The sequence below is a fragment of the Ambystoma mexicanum genome, chromosome 9 (assembly GCF_040938575.1).
Source record: "Ambystoma mexicanum isolate Mex_15411 chromosome 9, UKY_AmexF1_1, whole genome shotgun sequence".
Lineage (NCBI taxonomy): Eukaryota > Metazoa > Chordata > Amphibia > Caudata > Ambystomatidae > Ambystoma > Ambystoma mexicanum.
This window is the reverse complement of record NC_090931.1, coordinates 543,412,173-543,430,695: the sequence shown is the minus strand read 5'-3', so window position 1 is coordinate 543,430,695 and position 18,523 is coordinate 543,412,173. Positions and strand designations below refer to the sequence as shown.

General features: G+C 46.3%; 1 protein-coding gene across 3 annotated transcripts in view; it reads right to left on the bottom strand.

Annotated features, from left to right (window-relative positions):
* RNFT1 (ring finger protein, transmembrane 1) overlaps positions 1–18,523 on the bottom strand; it is a 424,054-nt gene that overhangs the window by 108,776 nt on the left and 296,755 nt on the right. For all 3 annotated transcript variants that reach the window (XM_069615093.1, XM_069615094.1, XM_069615095.1), the window contains one exon: positions 250–408. In XM_069615093.1, coding sequence (XP_069471194.1) covers positions 250–408 — 159 coding nt within the window. The remainder of the gene's footprint in view (positions 1–249; positions 409–18,523) is intronic.

Genomic DNA, 18,523 nt, shown 5'->3' with positions numbered 1-18,523 from the left:
TCTATCTTTGCCTTTTGTATTATGAACTGTGGGGGCTTGTTATTTCTGGTTATTGCTGCTGTGTGGTATGCTGATGACTTAATATTAGAACAGAACCTTCAAAAAATTGAATAAAATATGCAGTGTATACATGACATTACCAATTTTCCCAAGCCAAAATATTACCGATACACAACCATTTAGAAAGCAACTGAAAAAAGGAAAGCAGACCAACCTTCTACAGATTTCAAATGACGCACGGTCACTTACCTTTATGATGAGGTAGAAGAGGGCCAGAAGTATCCCCAGACTCCATCCTGTAACACTATCAAGTTCCTTGGAGCCAATCAGGTACCGAAACCAAACAGGAATCGGGATAAGGATTCTGTAATATTGGCCAAATTCTTCTAAAAACATATAACAGTAGCCCTGGTGGGAGGAGGGAAGTGAAGGAGCCAGATTGTTAGTTATTACTAGAAAATTATCATTTTGCATTTCTTGCTTCGGCTAGAGTCATATAAAAACGATAAAACAAGCATGAAGAAAACGTTACTTGCAAGTTATATAGCAAACTTACAGCACTAGTAAACACATATTTTTGAAGTCTTAATGGACACAGAAATAGGCATCACATTGTGGATTTAAGGTGATTGTATAATAAATGTTTGAATAATGTGTACCTCTTTTGCAATGAGACCCTAGAGTTGGTCAGCCATGTCTTCATCAAGTCTACAAACCACTGGTAAGATCCATCGTTTGAACCCGAAAGCCACTTGGTTCTGGAGAAACATCCTGGAACAAATCAAAACAATACTGGGCTCACCATCCCCTGGGATCTGGGAATCGCTCTGCTGTGGGCGACGGGGCAAGGTCAATTCCCTTAGCAGGCTGCATGGCAGACCTCTGCTTGCACCTCCTGAATGCTGCCAAGATTTCGATCGCCAGACTATGGAAAAACCCTGATGGCTGATCCACGCAAATGTGGTGGTCCAAGTGCTGGGAAATAGCAGCAGTGGAAAAGATCAGTGTCATCACATTTGGTAACAAAGCCAAGTTCGATCGAGTCTGAGCCCCCTTCCTGGACCACACACAACAAATCCCAGGAGTAGCAAGACAGCCCCCAACGTTGCGTTGGATGGAAAGCCAGGACTGAAGGGAAAGCCACAACATGCGCTGCCGAAAGGCTAGGCCGCCAAAAGCCAAGACACTAAACAGCCCGCATTCCAAGTCGAAAAGACCTTCAGAACCCAACCCCAAAAACCATGGCAACCGACATCCCTGTACCAAGCCAACTGCGAAAGACTCAATTTTCCTGTTCCTCTTCCCGACCTCGCCCCACCCCCCTAACCCCTAGGACTATTACTGTTTGTTATCATTTACTTGTTTTGGTTTTGTTTTCTGCTATTTGCAAGCTCTATGAATGTGTAAGATATGACCCCCTGCAATGCTTGTACTCTTGAAAAACAATAAAAACAATTTTGAAAAAAAAAGAAAATTAACTAATTTTCTATAATGCTGCAGAGCACCCTAAATTGATGAACAGGGTAATTGACACTTTGCTCTAGCCAATCTCTCACGTAGTGTAGCTGAGCAGTAAGGCAAAACTTCAGGGGCTATGGGGTGGTGTAATGGTACAGTGAGACATAGAAACAGCACTCACATAGATCAGATGAAAGAACAAAAATACTACAATAGGCCAACATCAAAGTTATAGCCGTTGATCTCAAGTGGAGATCACAAACAATTTACATAATAAACAGTATAACAGTTTAGAAACAAAACAGTAAAACTGTAGTCAGTGCAGTGAATGAAAACACTATGCAAAGCAATTAAAACATATTTATTGCCTTATAATTATGTGTCCCCTATCAGTTTTCACCATACAGGTGTGTGGAAAATTGTCCTGCCACAATCAAAAGGAACCTATGAAAACATCCAGAAGGCAGTTGTTAATGCTCATCTGTCTCCAGAGGGGAGCAAACCCATTTCTAAAGACTGAGACTACACCAATCCACAGTGAAACAGGTAGCCTAGAAATCTAGAACATTCAAAGAAGCAGTTTCATATCACACTCTCTTCTGGAACATACTCGCAAATCATTACACAATTCACAAAGAACCCCAGAGTAACATCCAATGAACTGCAGGACAGTCTCTTTTGGTTAGAGCACATGCTCCAGACTCAAATATCAAGAAAACTAAACAAGAAGGGTGATCATGGAAGGATAGCCAGGAGGAAACCACTGGTCTCTTAAATAAAATAAAAAAAACAGTTTTGTCTGTAGGAAGTTCTCTAAAGATAATCCATAAGACCTTTGGAGCAACGTCTATTGGACTGTCGAGACAAAGGCAGAGTGTTATGCATGCAGAAAACCAAACATGACATTTGAATAGGTGAACCACATCCCAATAGACATGCATGGTGGTGGAAGGGTGCTGGTTTGGGGTGTTCTACCGCTTCAAGACGCGGATGAAATGCTTCAGGAACCGAATGACAGGTCAATGACGCAGCCATGCACTCTGCATTGTTTTGAAAGATTCTAGAAAAGGTCAGGCCATCTGACTGTGAGCTGAAGCCAAAGTGGGGCATGCAGCAAAGCAATCCTAAACATACAAGTAGCTCTACAAATAAATGATTACAGAATAAGAAATTCCATTAATTAGAATGGCCTAGTCCAGGGGTAGCCAACCTGTTAGCCTTCAGATGTTTTATTGTACAACTCCCTTGATCACCTAGCATGGACTATAGAGGTTGGAGTTGTAGGCGAAAACATCTGGAGGGTAACAGCTTGGGAACCCCTGGCCTACATACTGTCTGGACCTAAACCCCATCCAAATGCTGTGGAAGAATCTGAAGTGAGCCCTCCATGCAAGGAAGCTGTCAAATATCACCCAGTTGCAGCAGTTCTGCAAGGTGGAATGTTTTAAAATTCCTTCAAACTGTTTTGAGAGACTCAACAATAGTCATATGTCACAGATGGCGTCAATAACAGATCAGTTCCCATTCTTTACCCCTACTGTCTAGTTTCTGTCTTTCCATTCTTGTGGGCCTAAAAGGCAACAGTCTTATCCATCTAACCTCCCTCTGGGACTTCGTAGGTGTGATCTATGCCATTTCTGGCTTTGTTTTAATAGGTTGCAAGACTCCTCCTCCTCCTCCTCCACCCCCTCCTCCACCCCCTCCTCCTTCTCCTCCCTAACCTTCCGGTTTCCTGTTCCTAGCTTTATCCACCACCTCCTTTTTCCAATGGCCCTCCCCCTGTTATGTTATTTTATCTTATACCGCGCCAAAGCACGTAGGCATCCATGGAGCCGAGAGACAGAAACATGCAGGCTACCCATAAGAGGAAGGGGTACTAGTCAAAAAGATAGGTCTTCAGCTGTTTCCTAAAGGAGAGTAAATCCTCGGTCTTACGCAATGTAGCTGGTAGCGCATTCCAAGCCTTAGCGCCTTGGATAGGAAATGCTCTGCCCAACCCACGGAATCGTTTCACACAATGTTGGACTAGTAACAGATCTTCCGCTGATCTGAGCCTTCTTGAGGGTTCATAAACACTTACAACATCCTTCAAATAAATTGGTGCAGTCCTAAAGACGCATTTATGACAGATGGTGAGTAATTTAATCCGAATTCGGGCTTCAACAGGAAGCCAGTGTAACTTTTCCCTAGCAGCGGTAGTTGGTTCTGAATATTTCATTTGGTAGATGATGCGAATAGCTTTATTTTGTACCTTTTGGAGTTCAAGGATGTTGGCTTTGCTTGCCCCACATAGGAGAGCATTACAATAATCCATGCGTGGTAGAATAACAGCTCTCACCAATTTAGTACGGTTTTCAATAGAAACAAGTGGGGCAACCTGTCTGAGCACTTTAAGATGGTAGTTGGTGCTCTTTGATATGGCAGCAGCGTGAGCTTCACAGTCTAAGCTACTCTCCATGAAGGTGCCCAACGTTTAAACTTTCTGTACAACTTTTATGGCACTACCATCAATCCTGAAACCTGAGTACGCGTAGTCCAGTTTGGTTAGTACCTGACGGGGTCCGAATAGCATGAGCTCAGTCTTCGAGGCAGTTGATATACCATATCTACCAAATTTTGGTCTGTGTCATGATTACCCGTGATGTCAAGAACCAATTGGAAGTCATCCGCATAATTGCAAAATAAGATCTGAAAGAATTCCAAATCATTACAAAGGGGGAGGATGTAAATATTAAATAATAAAGGGGAGAGGCAGGCCCCCTGTGGAACTCCACACGTCAACAGTTGAAGTTCCGAGGCACAGTCCCCCCAATATATCTGTGATCGACGACCCTCTAGGAATGATCTTAGCCATTCTATGGCATTTGCAGAGAGGCCCCCAACTGACTGCATTCTCTCAAGAAGTATGTTATGATCAAGCAGGTCGAAAGCTGCTCGATCCCCTTGGCAAATCTCACAGTCTTCCCCACCCAGGCAGTGTTACACACATCAGCATACATAAAAAGGGGGCTACGCCCCTCCCGGTTTCATCTTGTGGTTCCACCGTGCCACGCCAATGGTGGGCCAGATGGGAAAATGTTCCTGTTCGTGTCAGGGAGCCGTGCTGTGGCTGAATCACAGATAAGTGGTTGAGGGTCTCTTCACTTCCTGTCGGGGAGCCTCTCTGCAGTCAGTTTGATAAAGTCCACGCAACGGCTGCCAGATTGTGGCAAGCGTTGGTGTCAGCGCGTACCATACCCTGAAACTGTATATGGTCACCTCTGCTCTTTTGGTCTCACTTTTACCATCTGCCTTCCAGTACACCAAAATCCAGCAGGCTGCCTCTTTGAAAAGGCTGACCGTTAAGGGGATTTTTCTTCAGATCCATTTAATTATCTCTGATAAGTCAACCTACTTGCTTTATTGGTTGTTTGTGTACGTTACTGACTTTCCAAACAGTAGAAAGGCCAGAACAGTCAAGCTAAATCCTCAAGAAGATGCCAGTTGTCTAAAAGGTACCGAAATGTGATTGTCACACAATAAGGAATGGGCCATAAAGAAAATGTGTACATATATGTTCTTTACAATATAGTTTTGAATGGGAAATAACTACTATATACACACACAGGTAAGTAATACATGTTTGAAATATGACAAAAATAGATACCAACAGTCTCACAGGATTATTTCGCAGCCCAAAGTCCAAAATGACATTTATGTGAAGCTCACAGGCCTCAACAAGTATTCAACCCCCTTCCCACTCTTGAACACAGTGTCCTCTTGTGACCCCAATGAAAGGGAGTGGCCCAAAGTCATCAGATGGAGGAACGAATAAGGCTGATGTACACAGGACTCCATAGACAAGAGGAGCCAAAAGACGGCATTCAGATGGACAAGGGGACCAATAAGGAGTCCAGCTACAGGAAGAGAGATTACAGATGGGAGTAATGATGTCACCACAAGGAAGATTGTGGTTTGGTTCTGAATGGGTTATCTCAGCGCTGGCAGCCTACAGCCATAAGGATGAACCCAACTGCAACAGATAAGCCCCCCACCCCACCCCACAGGACATCTCAATAAAAAAGTCAGCTAGGAACAGCTCAGTTTTATGAGCCAGCAGAACCATCGCTTCCAGCATTCTTGAGGTACGTCTGAGCAGATATAATAAATTAGCACACTGCCAGAGGGTCTCCCAGCCAATCAGGAAGCTCAATTATTGTTTAAGTAAAGCAGTCTGACCCATACTGTTGAGGACATGTAAAAGGGGTAGTTGGAAACACAGGCATAGAAACAGAGGATTAGCATCCGGAGACGGTTGTTACAGCAATTGTAACCCTAGCATGTTCACATATCATGGTTTGAAGAAAGGGCAGCAGGACATGGCACTGGCGGTCTGCACGCTGGGATAAGGGCAGCAGGACATGCCACTGGCGGTCTCTATGCTGGGATAAGGGTACCACGGTCTCATAACACAAATGTACCATTAAGAAAAATGTCTGCCAGAGAGTAAGCCACACCAGCATGTTATGAGAATGCAGTGCATTGTTTTGGTGGACAAGGAGCACCAGCGAGTCCAGACAGTTGCAGTCACAAAAACGCCTCCTGAAGAATGTATCCTGCTGTGCTCTTTGGTTGACAGAAAAGGAGCATGAGACACTGTTTCCTCTGGTCAAGAAAGAGGCAGAGCTACACTCTCAGCTTATAGGAGTCAAAAGTGAGCACAACCACACTGAGGATCAAGAATATACATTCTACTCTCATGCTCATAAATGCTCCGGAATTGGCCGAATCTTGAAATGGAGAAATTTAGTGGAAGAAAGTCACTTTAAAATCCACCATATTATCATACTAGATAACCAATATGTGAAATGTCAATTCAATCAAATGCCTGTTTCAGGAAAAAAGGCTGGTTTAAGTTAAAAATCAGCATTGTATCAAAAGTAAACAAGCAGAAATGAAATCATTATTCCAAACTAATCTAGATGCATCCACAGCCAGCAAAGTTTGGATTGTCTTCAAAACATTATCAGGGTGCAACATCTTCCAGTTTTCCTGGAATACATCACAAAAAAAAAAAACAGGAAAATATGTCAAACACTTATGGAAATCAAACTGAATTAGCAAACAAGGCGAACAGAATGAAATTAACCTAAATGTAATACATTGAGATAACTGGCCACACACTGAGCAGAGTACAGGGCAGCAAAGATAAACAAAACAAGCAAACACAAATAACGAAATAAAAAAATAGTAAAATGAGCGATAAAGCAGGGAAGCTCATTGCACTTTAGACAAGAGAAGTATACAAAAAAACGAGTCTTAACAACTTTAACTGACAAAACAGGCAAACACTGAAGACTCCAAAGAGATTAAGCAGATTTTCAGAAAATTATATTTCTTATAGATGAGGATCCAAATTATAAAAATAAACCGGAGTGCGGGGTGTTACTTAAGAGTGGGTAACCCCAAAAGTGAAATTGTGTGCAAAACACTGGGAAAGAAGTCTAGATTTACAGCACTGGAAAATAATTTTTAAAAAATCTCTACCCAATAACAAAGCTGCTTGCCCTGATGATTTTCTAGATGAATTTTACAAAACCTATCAAATCATAGTGTGAAGAATGCAATGGAGTCATCACGGATTCCCCGGCGGTAACCTCCTCCCATGTTGCCAGGGGACGGCGGTCGCGATCTGATCCTGACCTTGGGAGCAGCTATAGGAGGAGGGACCACAAGGGAGGAGAGAGCCTCCAGGGACAGGTCATGGCTTCATTGGATGAGACATGGTACCTCCCATTTGCCAATGAAGAGGACAGTCTTGGTACCAAATAACCTAATGGCCTAGTGTCATGTTTCCATACCCCCTTTTAGGGAAAATAGAGAAACCTTTTCCCAAAGCCCCTTTAACCAAACTTCCATCCATGGAAAAAAGGGTAACCGCTCTAAAACGTTCTCTTTTGCCGTTCAAAATGTCATCCATCTAGAACTGGCTCATCATGTCGAAAGATTGCAAGTCATTTATCAAGTCATTTACAACAGACAACATCAATGGACTTCATCTCTCACAATTACCCAAGAACTGGGACGAGGAGGAAGAAGGGAGCAATACAGAGCGGAAACAGCCTTAAGCTCAATGAGCATGATAGTTACCAATTGCAAGAGGCTGCTGCTGTATGGAAGAAGTCATCATACCTCTCGATGAGGCGTGTGGTCCCTGGGAACACAGAATGGTGGGACGGAGCCAAGGGTTTCGCCAGCAAGAAGGCAGAGAAATGTTGCGCGAGCAGGGTGTGCCGCATACACGCCAGGAACCGAGACGATTCCTGGGCATTCGGCAGCCAGAGAAAGCAACGCTTCACTTACCGGGACCTGAAGGAAGACAAGTGTGCTGATGGGAAACTGCGAGAGGAACCGGACCGACATGGAAGCAGTGCAGAGTGGTAAGCGGGCAGCAAAGCGTTGCTGCGTAAGTGCAAACGGGACCGAAGACGCCACACAGAGCCGGTGAGTCAAACAAAGCAAAGTGGGGATCCCGGGGTGTTTCAGCGACCGTGCCAAACACCAGTTGGAAAGTATAAAGCCACAGTAAAAGAGACATTAAAGAGGGTGTTTGCATTTAAAGAAGGGATATTGCAAATACAAGCCCCAGACACATATGAGAGTATGGAATGCAGATAAGGGGTAAATTGTTATGTTATGTTATTTTATCTTATACTGCGCCAAAGCCCGTAGGCATCCAGGCGCCGAGAGACAGAACATGCAGGCTACCTATAAGGAGAGAGAGGTACTAATGGAAGAGATAGGTCTTTAACTGTTTCCTAAAAGCGAATAGATCCTCGGTCTTAGGCAATGTAGCCGGTAACGCATTCCAGGCCTTAGCGTCTTGGATATGAAACGCTCTGCCAAGCCCGCAGGATCGTTTCACACGATGTTGGACTAGTAAGAGATATTCTGCTGATCTGAGTCTTCTTGAGGGTTGGTAAACACTTATAACATCCTTCAGATGGATTGGTGCAGTCCCAAATACACATTTGTGACAGATGGTAAGTAGCTTAAACCGAATTCGGGCCTCAACAGGAAGCCAGTGTAGTGTTTCCCTAGCAGCGGTAATTGGTTCTGAATATTTCATGTGGAAGATGATGCGGATAGCTTTATTTTGTACTTTTTGGAGTTCAGGGATGTTGGCTCTACTTGCCCCACATAGGAGAGCATTACAATAATCCACACGTGGTAGAATAACAGCTCTCACCAGTTTAGTACGGTTTTCGATGGAAACAAGTGGGGCAACATGCCTGAGCATTTTAAGATGGTAGGTGGTGCTCTTTGAGATAGCAGCGACGTGAGCGTCACAATCTAAGCTACTCTCCATGAAGGTACCTAACGTTTTAACTTTCTGTACAACTTTTATATCACTACCATCAATCTTGAAACCCGAGTATGCCTGGTCCAGTTTAGTTAATACCTGACGGGGTCCGAATAGCATGAGCTCAGTCTTTGAGGCATTAAGGCAGAGCCAGTATGTAGACATCCACTTTTTTATCAGTTGATACACCATATCTACCACATTTTGGTCTGTGCCATGATTACCAGTGATGTCAAGGACCAATTGGAAGTCATCCGGATAATTGCAAAAGAAAATCTGAAAGAATTCCAATTCATTACAAAGAGGGAGGATGTAAATATTAAACAATAAAGAGGAGAGACATGCCCCCTGTGGAACTTCACAGGTCAACAGTTGAGGTTCCGAGGCACAGTCCCCCCCAGTGTACCTGCGATCGACGACCCTCTAGAAACGATCTCAGCCAGTCTATGGCATTAGCAGAGAGGCCCCCGACTGACTGCATTCTATCAAGAAGTATGTTATGATCAAGCAGGTTGAAGGCTGCCGATAGGTCCAACAACATCAGCAGCCCCGACCTGCTTTCTTCCAGCTTAGAAAGCATAAAGGTCTGCAGGTCCAGGAGGGCAGTCTCAGTGCCATGGTGGCTTCTAAAGCCTGACGGTTTAGTATGAAGTACATCAGCCATCAATACATAGTCCTGCAATTGGATGGTTGCAACCTTGTCTATAAGTTTGAGTAGAAACCGGGTATTCGTAATTGGCCTTAAGTTGGCAGCATCAGAGGGATCCAGTCCAGCTTTTTTTAGTAGAGGTGAAACTGCAACATTTTTCAGTGGCTGAGGGATTTTGCCTGACCGAAAAGAGGCATTTGTGAATCTACATAAGAAATGCGCAAATTGCTCTTTGTGCTCCAAAATGATTTTGGATGGGAGAAGTTCACCTGGGCAATTGGTAGGCCGCATAGATTTCATAATATTAATAATTTCTACTACATTGGTTTCCTTAAAGGTGAAACCAACAGCGGATTCAGTTTTAGTGACAGTATTGGGCATAGAATTTTGTTTAGTATCAGTTAGTCTAGCATCACATTGTGATGTCTTACTAGACAACAGTATAGTCTTAGCTGTAGATTAATTTCATCTTGGGCTTTGCGTAATTTCTCCGCAAAAGCTTTCTGCACACGATTGCAGTCCTCAATAGTGGGTTTAATAGTGGAACCACAAGCGGTGGGTTTTTCCCACGATCTAAAAAGGCGAAAAAGTTCTTTAGTCTGATCACCTGCAGAATTAATTTGATCATTATAATAAGTTTTCTTGGCCTCGAGAATTGCTAATTTGTACTGCCTCTCTTTTAGCTTCCAATTAAGAGCGAATGTTGAAACCAACAGATATACAGCACCAAAGAAGATGCATGCAATTGTGGAATTAAAATAGGAACTGTTTACCTATACATGTGAGAAGGCCTGGCAGGCAAGTAAACCAGGCAGCTGCAGGTGCATAAGAAGTCCTTGCAGGGGAGTATACCAGGCAGTTGCAAATCTACAAGTCGTCCCAAGAAAGGGCTTGGTTTGTTAAACGGAACGTTTCAAAGAAGAAACTACAAGGCTAAGGAGCTTTTTGACAAAAAGGAATGTTTTCCACCAGGAAAGACGCAAAGAACTGTTAAACCAAGAATGATTGACATAGTGTTGAAGAATCCAGGGGAAGAGAATGACCCTCTGGAACCAAGGGTCTGTTACCCGGGAGAACATTTATGTTGGAGCTGTTCCGTTTTCATTTATGAACACTTTTTGAAATCATCAGGTTAAATACATTTCCCTTTTCACTTTCTAGTTTGATATTTAGTGTGAGGGTCAGGATGGAACACTTGGACAGGTAGGGAAGCATGGTCCGAGAGGCCTTTTGGGAACCCATTTAAGTTAATAAAATTCTTCAACCATAAACATGGCAACTTTGTGTCTGACTTTCATTTCCAACTCCTCACAATAGTTTGCTCCGATTTTGCTTGCCTTAATGAAATCTATCATCGAAACAGGGGAAATTTACTGATCTAAGTCAGAAGCAAACATTGTCATAATTCACAAGAAAAATAACCCCAGAACGGTGAAAGCATAATAGACCAATATCACTATTACAGTTCTCAAAACTTCGCTAAAAGACTGAACAAAACTATCTCTCAATTAGTTTCACAGTTCAACACAGATTCATTCCAGGAAAGCCCACTACTGAACACAATAACACTTAAGTGACACTGCTCAATGTGGCACATGTAGAGCGTGATCAATTATCTTACTATACATGGAAAAAGCTCTCGATTGCAGATCAAGCTCCTCTCAAAAACAGAATTTAGGACGATTTTCACAGGATAGATAAAAAGCTTGTGCACCATTCTCAGAGCAAAATTGTGTCAACGATGGTCTCTTATTTCTTCCACATTCAGAGGGTCATGTTCCAGGAGGTGCCATATTCACCACTACTTCTCCCACTGTATATATGCTAGAAAACAAAATGCTGAAAGTGGACTTGAAATAGCTGAAGCCATGTGCATCACCATGTGCATCACCATGTGCATCACCAATATGCATTAAAATCGAGAAGCTGGCAAAAGAATTTGGCTGGTTGTCTGGCTACATACTCAATCTAGCTTAGACTGACATGTCTCCCAACAACACTCTCCAAGCCACTAAAATATTAACTACCTGTGCATCACACCAACTACAGATCAAACTTTAACTTCCAATAAAAAACTATGAAAACATATTGTTGACATGAAAAAAGGGTCAGTCTTAATTCTGGGCTACTGCGATAAATTAAAATTATGATCTTGCCACACTTCCTGTCCCTATTCCAGGCACTTTCGGTTCACATACTTACAGGGTAATTCATAGAATTCAGCGCAGAAGCGGCGCATGCAGCTGGCACACAGAGTGCGCTTGCGACTTTCTGCGCCAGCCGCGTGCGCTAAAATCCATTTCCGCGCACAGCGTATTCATGGATTTTAGCCTCCAAAACCAGCCGTGGCGCAGCGACCCTGCAGCAGCGCCAGTTACGCCCCCAACCCCTCCCCATGCGCCATGCACAGCACACAAATCTCGTACATGGCGCACAGGCCCCGAACCACGAAAACGCCAGTAAAACTCCCAGCGCACCCCTCCGAATACATGTACACCCGGCGCGGGGAGTTTCCCACGCGATTGGCCCTGTGCGAGCGGGGTACGTGTTACTGGGGTGCGCTGGAACTTTCACACGCGATTGGCCCTGTGCTAGCGGGGAACGTGTGTTACTGGGGTGGGCGGGAACTTTCACACGCGATTGGCCCTGTGCGAGCGGGGTACGTGTGTAACTGGGGTGCGCGGGAACTTTCACACGCGAATTTGCTGTCAGAGCGGGTTACGTGTATCCAGTGTGGTACGAGGGGAGTCCTACACATGAATTGGCAGTGTGGGTCCTCCCAGGTGTCCCCTCTACCCCCTCCACGGCCCCTGCAGGCAGCCCACACCACAGGGGACTACCCTCCACCCCTGGACATGTCCCGCAGGCAGCCTGTCCACCATGGCCATGCCCCCCAGCCAGGCCACGTGTCACGTTGCACTAGTGATCACCAACTCATGTCCCGCAGCACCCCCACCCACCAGCAGTGAGGGACACCTGCCAGCAGGCCCCCACTCACGTCCCCCAGCACCCCCAGCAGTGAGGGGCACCTGCCAGCAGGCCTCCACTCATGTCCCCCAGCACCCCCCAGCAGTGAGGGGCACCTGCCAGCAGGCCCCCATTCATGTCCCCCAGCACCCCCACCCCCTAGCAGCGAGGGGCACCTGCCAGCAGGCCTCCACTCATGTCCCCCCCCTACATGAAATAAAGATGCACAATCATGGCCCACTTCTACACCAAAATACCACAGCACGCTACCCCATTACTGAGATGCAATGATTTCCCAATCAAACCCACACCGACATGCCCATCTCTAGACACAAACCAAAAGTCAACTATGTACATCAACACATGTCCGTCACACACACACACACACACTCGTTGGCATTGATTGTGTAAACCCACATTTTCGCATGCATTAACCCGATGAGCAAATCCCACACATGGAACTAAAATATGAAAATCTATTATGTACAAAAATAAATCAATAAAATGAAAGCATAACAAAATAGCAAACATGAAATGAAAAGCATGTGAAAAAGAAGAGTAAATGAAAAGTATAACCAATACAAAGAAATCCAAAAGAAAAATAGTCCAAACTCTCCCTCCACCAACACAAATCTAAAGGAAACGTAAAAAAAAATCCATTGATCCATGGTGAAATCAAAAGAAAAAGTTCAAAATAATCCATTATCCAACTATGTACAATCCATTGTCCAAAAGAAAAATCCATTAATCCATGTACAAAATCTAAATCAATCCAACGTCCAACTATGTACAATCAAATTTCCAAGGGTCCATGAACCCAACGAAACAAATGAAACCTATCTAATAACCTACCTAACAAAAGAACTATTTACAAAAGTGTGGGGCATAGTCCAAAAGACCCAAAATAAAGAAAAAAAAGGAAACCTAACACTATAAACTATTTACAATGGCGACGGGCAAGTCCTGCGGCTCACTCAGTGATGTTTTCGGCCAGGGCATCATCGAACTCCATGTCTATTTGCTGGAGGCGGGCCTCTGTCCTGGCCCGAGGTCTCATGGCCTGTTCCAACTCCCTGCGAGTCGCCTCGAGGCACTCTGCCCGCCTCAACGCCTGACGCATGGAGAACTCCGCACTGACCATGGTGAGCCGCGCCTCTTCCGCCCGCCGCCGCTCCGCACTTATACGCTGGCCCAACCGCAGCCACACGGAAGACACATCCATTCCAGGGTTCTCCTGCCCTCTGGCCGATGCCTGCCCCCCTGATGTCGATGCCCCTGAGCCATCATTGCTCCCACCTGGAGCCTGCTCCTGCTCCTGCTGCTGCCCATGTGCCCTTGCATGATTACGAGGCATTGTCCGGTGAGTGCCCATGCATGTGTGTGTAATCCATGTGTATGTTGTTTGGGTGACGGGTTCTGATTGAGTGCCAGGTGAGGATGTGTACTCCTGAGTGTTATGGGTCATCCATGTGCTTCCTCCAATACATTCACGTGTCTTTGATTTGGGTGTGACAGTATCCCTTCTGCCCACAGTAGCCAATTAGCCCCACATTACTGCTGTTGCACTTTAACTATCATCTTGCAACAACATTGTTCTGATTTTTTCTGTGTTCATTCAGGCTGATGGTTTAGATTATCCCATTTTTCATATGCTTTTTTTCATCCCTAATGCCACATGCTTCTGTCATTCTTTACACCCCACATTGTGCCACTTTAGTTACCTGGTTATGTGAATGATTAAACCATTCAGGGCGAGGGAGTATTAGCCTGCTGAAATTTATTTTTAGGGCCCGTTTGCATGTGGAACATAATAGTTGTTTCCTGTCATGTTGAAGTGACCAACCATTGATGTGTACATCTGCCTACAATCACTGTCTAATTGAACACTGGATGTGTTGCAGTGTGCGGCACATGCATATTTTGAAACACTATCCTGCATTAATCTCATCATGTCCATGTGACATGGATGTGTGACAGTACTCATTCACTGACATATCGCTGTAGTGGTCTAATTTACCATGGCTACGCTACATGACATCTGTGTGCTGGCATGTGTCATGTATGTGTATTGGACATGCCACTCACAGGCTGATGTGCGATGCCAATGCTACACGACATGCTGCGAATGTGTTGCTTTTCCATCTTGGTGTCCTCATTGTCTGCCTTTTTGACTCCCCTTCAAAATCATTGACAATGCATGCATGCCAGGGTTATAGTCATCTGGGACATGTGTTAACCATGTACAGGATCTCTGTCTTGTCAGGCCTATGTGTGTGCTATGGTGCTCATGCCTGTTTCCATTTCTTGTGTTTCATGTTTTTGCAGGTGACGACGCACTTGATGCTGGTGAGGTTCAGGAGATGGTGCAGACCCAGGAGGATGCTCAGCCACGACCAGGCAACAGTGGGGGACGTGGTGTGGTGGTGGGTGAAAACACTTTGGTACTGCAGACCATACTGTCGAGGGGTGCCTCTGGGTGCAGCTCTCCAGACCTCTATTCAGGTGCTGAGTCGGATGATGAGATTTATGTGCTGTCGCAGGTCAGTGCTTCTGGCAGGGATTCTGTTCTGTCCAACCCACCTGCACCAGGGGTAGAACCCTCTATGGGGATGTCAGTGTTGGTAGGTCCGCCTTTGGCGGTTACGGATGCAGGGTCACACTCCACAGCATCTGATCCTGTTCCTGGGCCAGCAGATCAGAGGGGGAATGCAGTCCTGCAGCCTCAGGCAGTGCCAGCACAGTAAGGTGCAGATCGCCTTGCCCCGAACAGGTGTGGTGCCCGCCGACGCGGTGGCCATGCGCCACCAGGCAATACTGTATGGGAAAACTCCATGTACGGTATGGCAACCCAACAGGCAGCATCAGTAGAAATGATGGCTCAGGCAATGGAGAGGGTGGCCACTTCCATTATCCCCCCCTGAAAGGCAGATGGAGCAACAACAGCAGGCAACAGACTCCATTTGCCAATCACACAGGGAAGACATGTTGGCGTCCAACAGGGACCGACGGGCGGCACTGGAGACTCTGCGCGAATCCATATCAATAGAGTCACAGGGGGGGCACAGGGAAGCCCTGAGGGTGGAACTCCATAACCTCAGGCAGAGTCTGCTGGTACATGAGGCTTCCCGAAATGTTAGGGCAGAACAGCAACTGGAGCAGCTCACACGTTCGCTCTCAGCTGAGCTGCAGGCAACACGTGAGGCGATCCGGGCATCCCGCGAGGCCATGCGTGAAGAAGTGCTGCATGGGGATCTCCGCACTTTAATCCTCCAGAATCAGACCTTCCAGACCTGCATGCTTGCTGCCATGGAGGACCATACCAGGGCTTTGCGTGGGCTGCCTCCCATAGTGCCACCACCTCCTGATGCAGCAGCAGAGGGTGAAGAGAGTGACAGCAGTTCTCCCACAATGGCATAGCCGTGCAGGCCATGAGCCCATGCAGGCTTGTCCTGAGTTTGGGTTAGATGCTTGGATTTGTGAGACACACACCACTCCCAATTCCCGTTTCCATGGGCTTGCAAAGGGTGTGACCAAGTGACAGTGACTTACACAGTGACATTGGGCTCCCATGAGCTGTGTGGGCAGTCTGTAGTCAATACTGTGTGTACATCCCTAGATGGTATTGTTGTTGTATTGTACACTGCATGGTGTATTGATATGTGCTTGTGCATCCATGTCTTCCTCCTAATTTGCAGGTTCCTTCCTCATGTCTTCACAAGGCTGTCCCCTTTGCAGATGGAGTTCATGTTGTATGCAGTACACTGACAAATTTGCGTGGCAGCAACACTTTGGAAGGGGTCGATGTGCTGGCTTATTCAGGTTGTAAGACTACCACGACTTTGACTTAGTACTGTCATGTTTTTGCAATGTTTCATGGTGTGTTGCTGTATTGTGTTGGTGGTAAGTATTTGTTCATGTGTGCTGTTTGTTATTGATTACTGGGAGCATATTGTCTGTGGCCAGTTTCCATTTGGGACAGTGCACTTTGTGACACTTGTGTCAGGTCTTGTGCATTGCTTTGTTTGCTTTCACATTGCATGACATGCCATGGTGTGTTGGGTGCCGGAGCTGGGGAGGGGTTGGGTGACATAGCGCTATTTTCATGTTGTATTATGCAAGGGGGTAGTCATTCATGCAGCATAAATGTGTGTTTTTTTTTGTGACACAGCATTGGTTGTCTTTCGGCAGGTAGGGATGCACACAATGTAACAATTCCAGGTGACCAATCTCAGGCTGGTATGGTTGTGACAGTTGACTGTCCCTTATGCCATCATCATTGATGGTCAGCTGGTATGTGCCAGGGCTGTGTGCACTCCACAGGGGTGTGATTTTAGGTGAAGTAATTAGCCACCAGCTGCGTACGGGCTGCCTCACCACGTGCCCTTTCCCCTCCCATGCGCAGCGGGCGTGCTTGTGGTTGGGGATGTGGGGGCACCACCATGTCCACGGGCAGGCCCCGGCATGTTCCAACGTTGTGCAGGACACATGCTGCGACTATGATCCTGCACACTACTGGGGGCGCATACAGCAGCTGCCCACCAGAGCGGTCAAGGGAGCGAAAGCGTGACTTGAGCACTCCGAATGTGCGCTCCACTATGCCCCGGGTTGCAATATGGGCTCTGTTGTATCTTACCTCGGGTGGTGTGGTGGGGTTCCGAATTGGCGTCATCATGTGGGTGCTCAGTGGGTACTGCAGGCACTGTCCCCTGGGGAGGTGATGATGGGTATCATTAGTGGGGTTGTGACATTACTCCGTATCTGACATGCATGCATGTGCAGGGGCATTTATATTCACCAAGCAGCCATGTATCACCATGCCACCCAGCTTCTAGGTCCCGGTTTAGGGTTGACATTCTGTAAATGAAACTGTCATTGGTGGACCCTGGATAGTTGACATATACTGAGGTGATGATTCCCTTGGCATCACATACTACCTGCACGTTGATGGAATACCAGTGCTTGCGGTTTCTGTAGATGTGCTCAGTTGCCCTGGGAGGACGTAGAGCCACATGGGTGCAGTCAATGGCACCTAGCACTTTGGGGAAGTGTGCCACTCCGTAAAAATCCTGGACGACAGCCTGCCTTTCTGCAGGTGTTCTGGGCAGGTATATGTGCCTGCGGACTGATGGGCGTGCAGTCATGATGGCCAACACCTGGTGCAGGCAGCGTGACTGCGTGGCCTGTGAGAACCCCCCCCCACTATGGCAGTAGTCCGCTGAAATGAACCAGTGGCCAAGAAGTGCAGTACATTGAGCACCTTTTCCAAGGGGCTCTGTGCTTGGGAGCAGAGGGTGGGTGATGTGAGGTCATCCTCCCACTCACTCACCAGGTCGAGTATTATGTGAGGTGGAAACCTGTACCTCCCATACACCTGGTCATCAGACATCCCAAAAAGGCTGGTTCTGGGTGTAAAAATTCTGGGCCCGACTATCCTCCTCCTCCCCCTCCTGCGGTATCCCACGACCACTGCTGCGAGGAACGGTATATTCATCTTGGCGTCTGAGCTTGTTTGTTGTTTGCGCGCACTTTTATGCTGCGCGGGTCCACGTACGCCTACTTCCTGCTGGCATACGTGTTTCCGGATTAGCAAGTCTTTTTTGGCGCACGCGTTAGCCCCGTTCGAATCCATGAATACGTGTTGTAGGCGTGCGTGTGGGCGTTCCACACATTTGCCTCCTGTACTTCCCCCGTGACGCCCACATTTTCACGCGTTGTTCCCCATTCTGCGTGTTACGCCCCGTATTATGCCTACTTTTGTTGTGTGCGCTTCGCTATGTGCGCTTTTTCTGTGCGCGTAGCGCACGCTGTTTGAAGACGTGTGCGCCAGCGTGCGCCACGCAGGATTTTAGCGCTCATCCATGGATTTACACAGACTTCCATTAATTGCTGGGCGCGGGTTTCGCTGCGATTTTCGCACGCTTGCGCAGGAATTTTCAGCGCACATTAATTCCATGAATCGGCCGCTAAATTGTATCTTTGCAAAACTAGAGTCAGACAATCTGACAACTGAAGTTTTAGTTGATCCTCCTCGGAGATAATGGCAAATAAATACATGCAACTGGAAGGGACGGAGGGTGGAGTTGCACTTTCAGCTTTAACCTGCAATG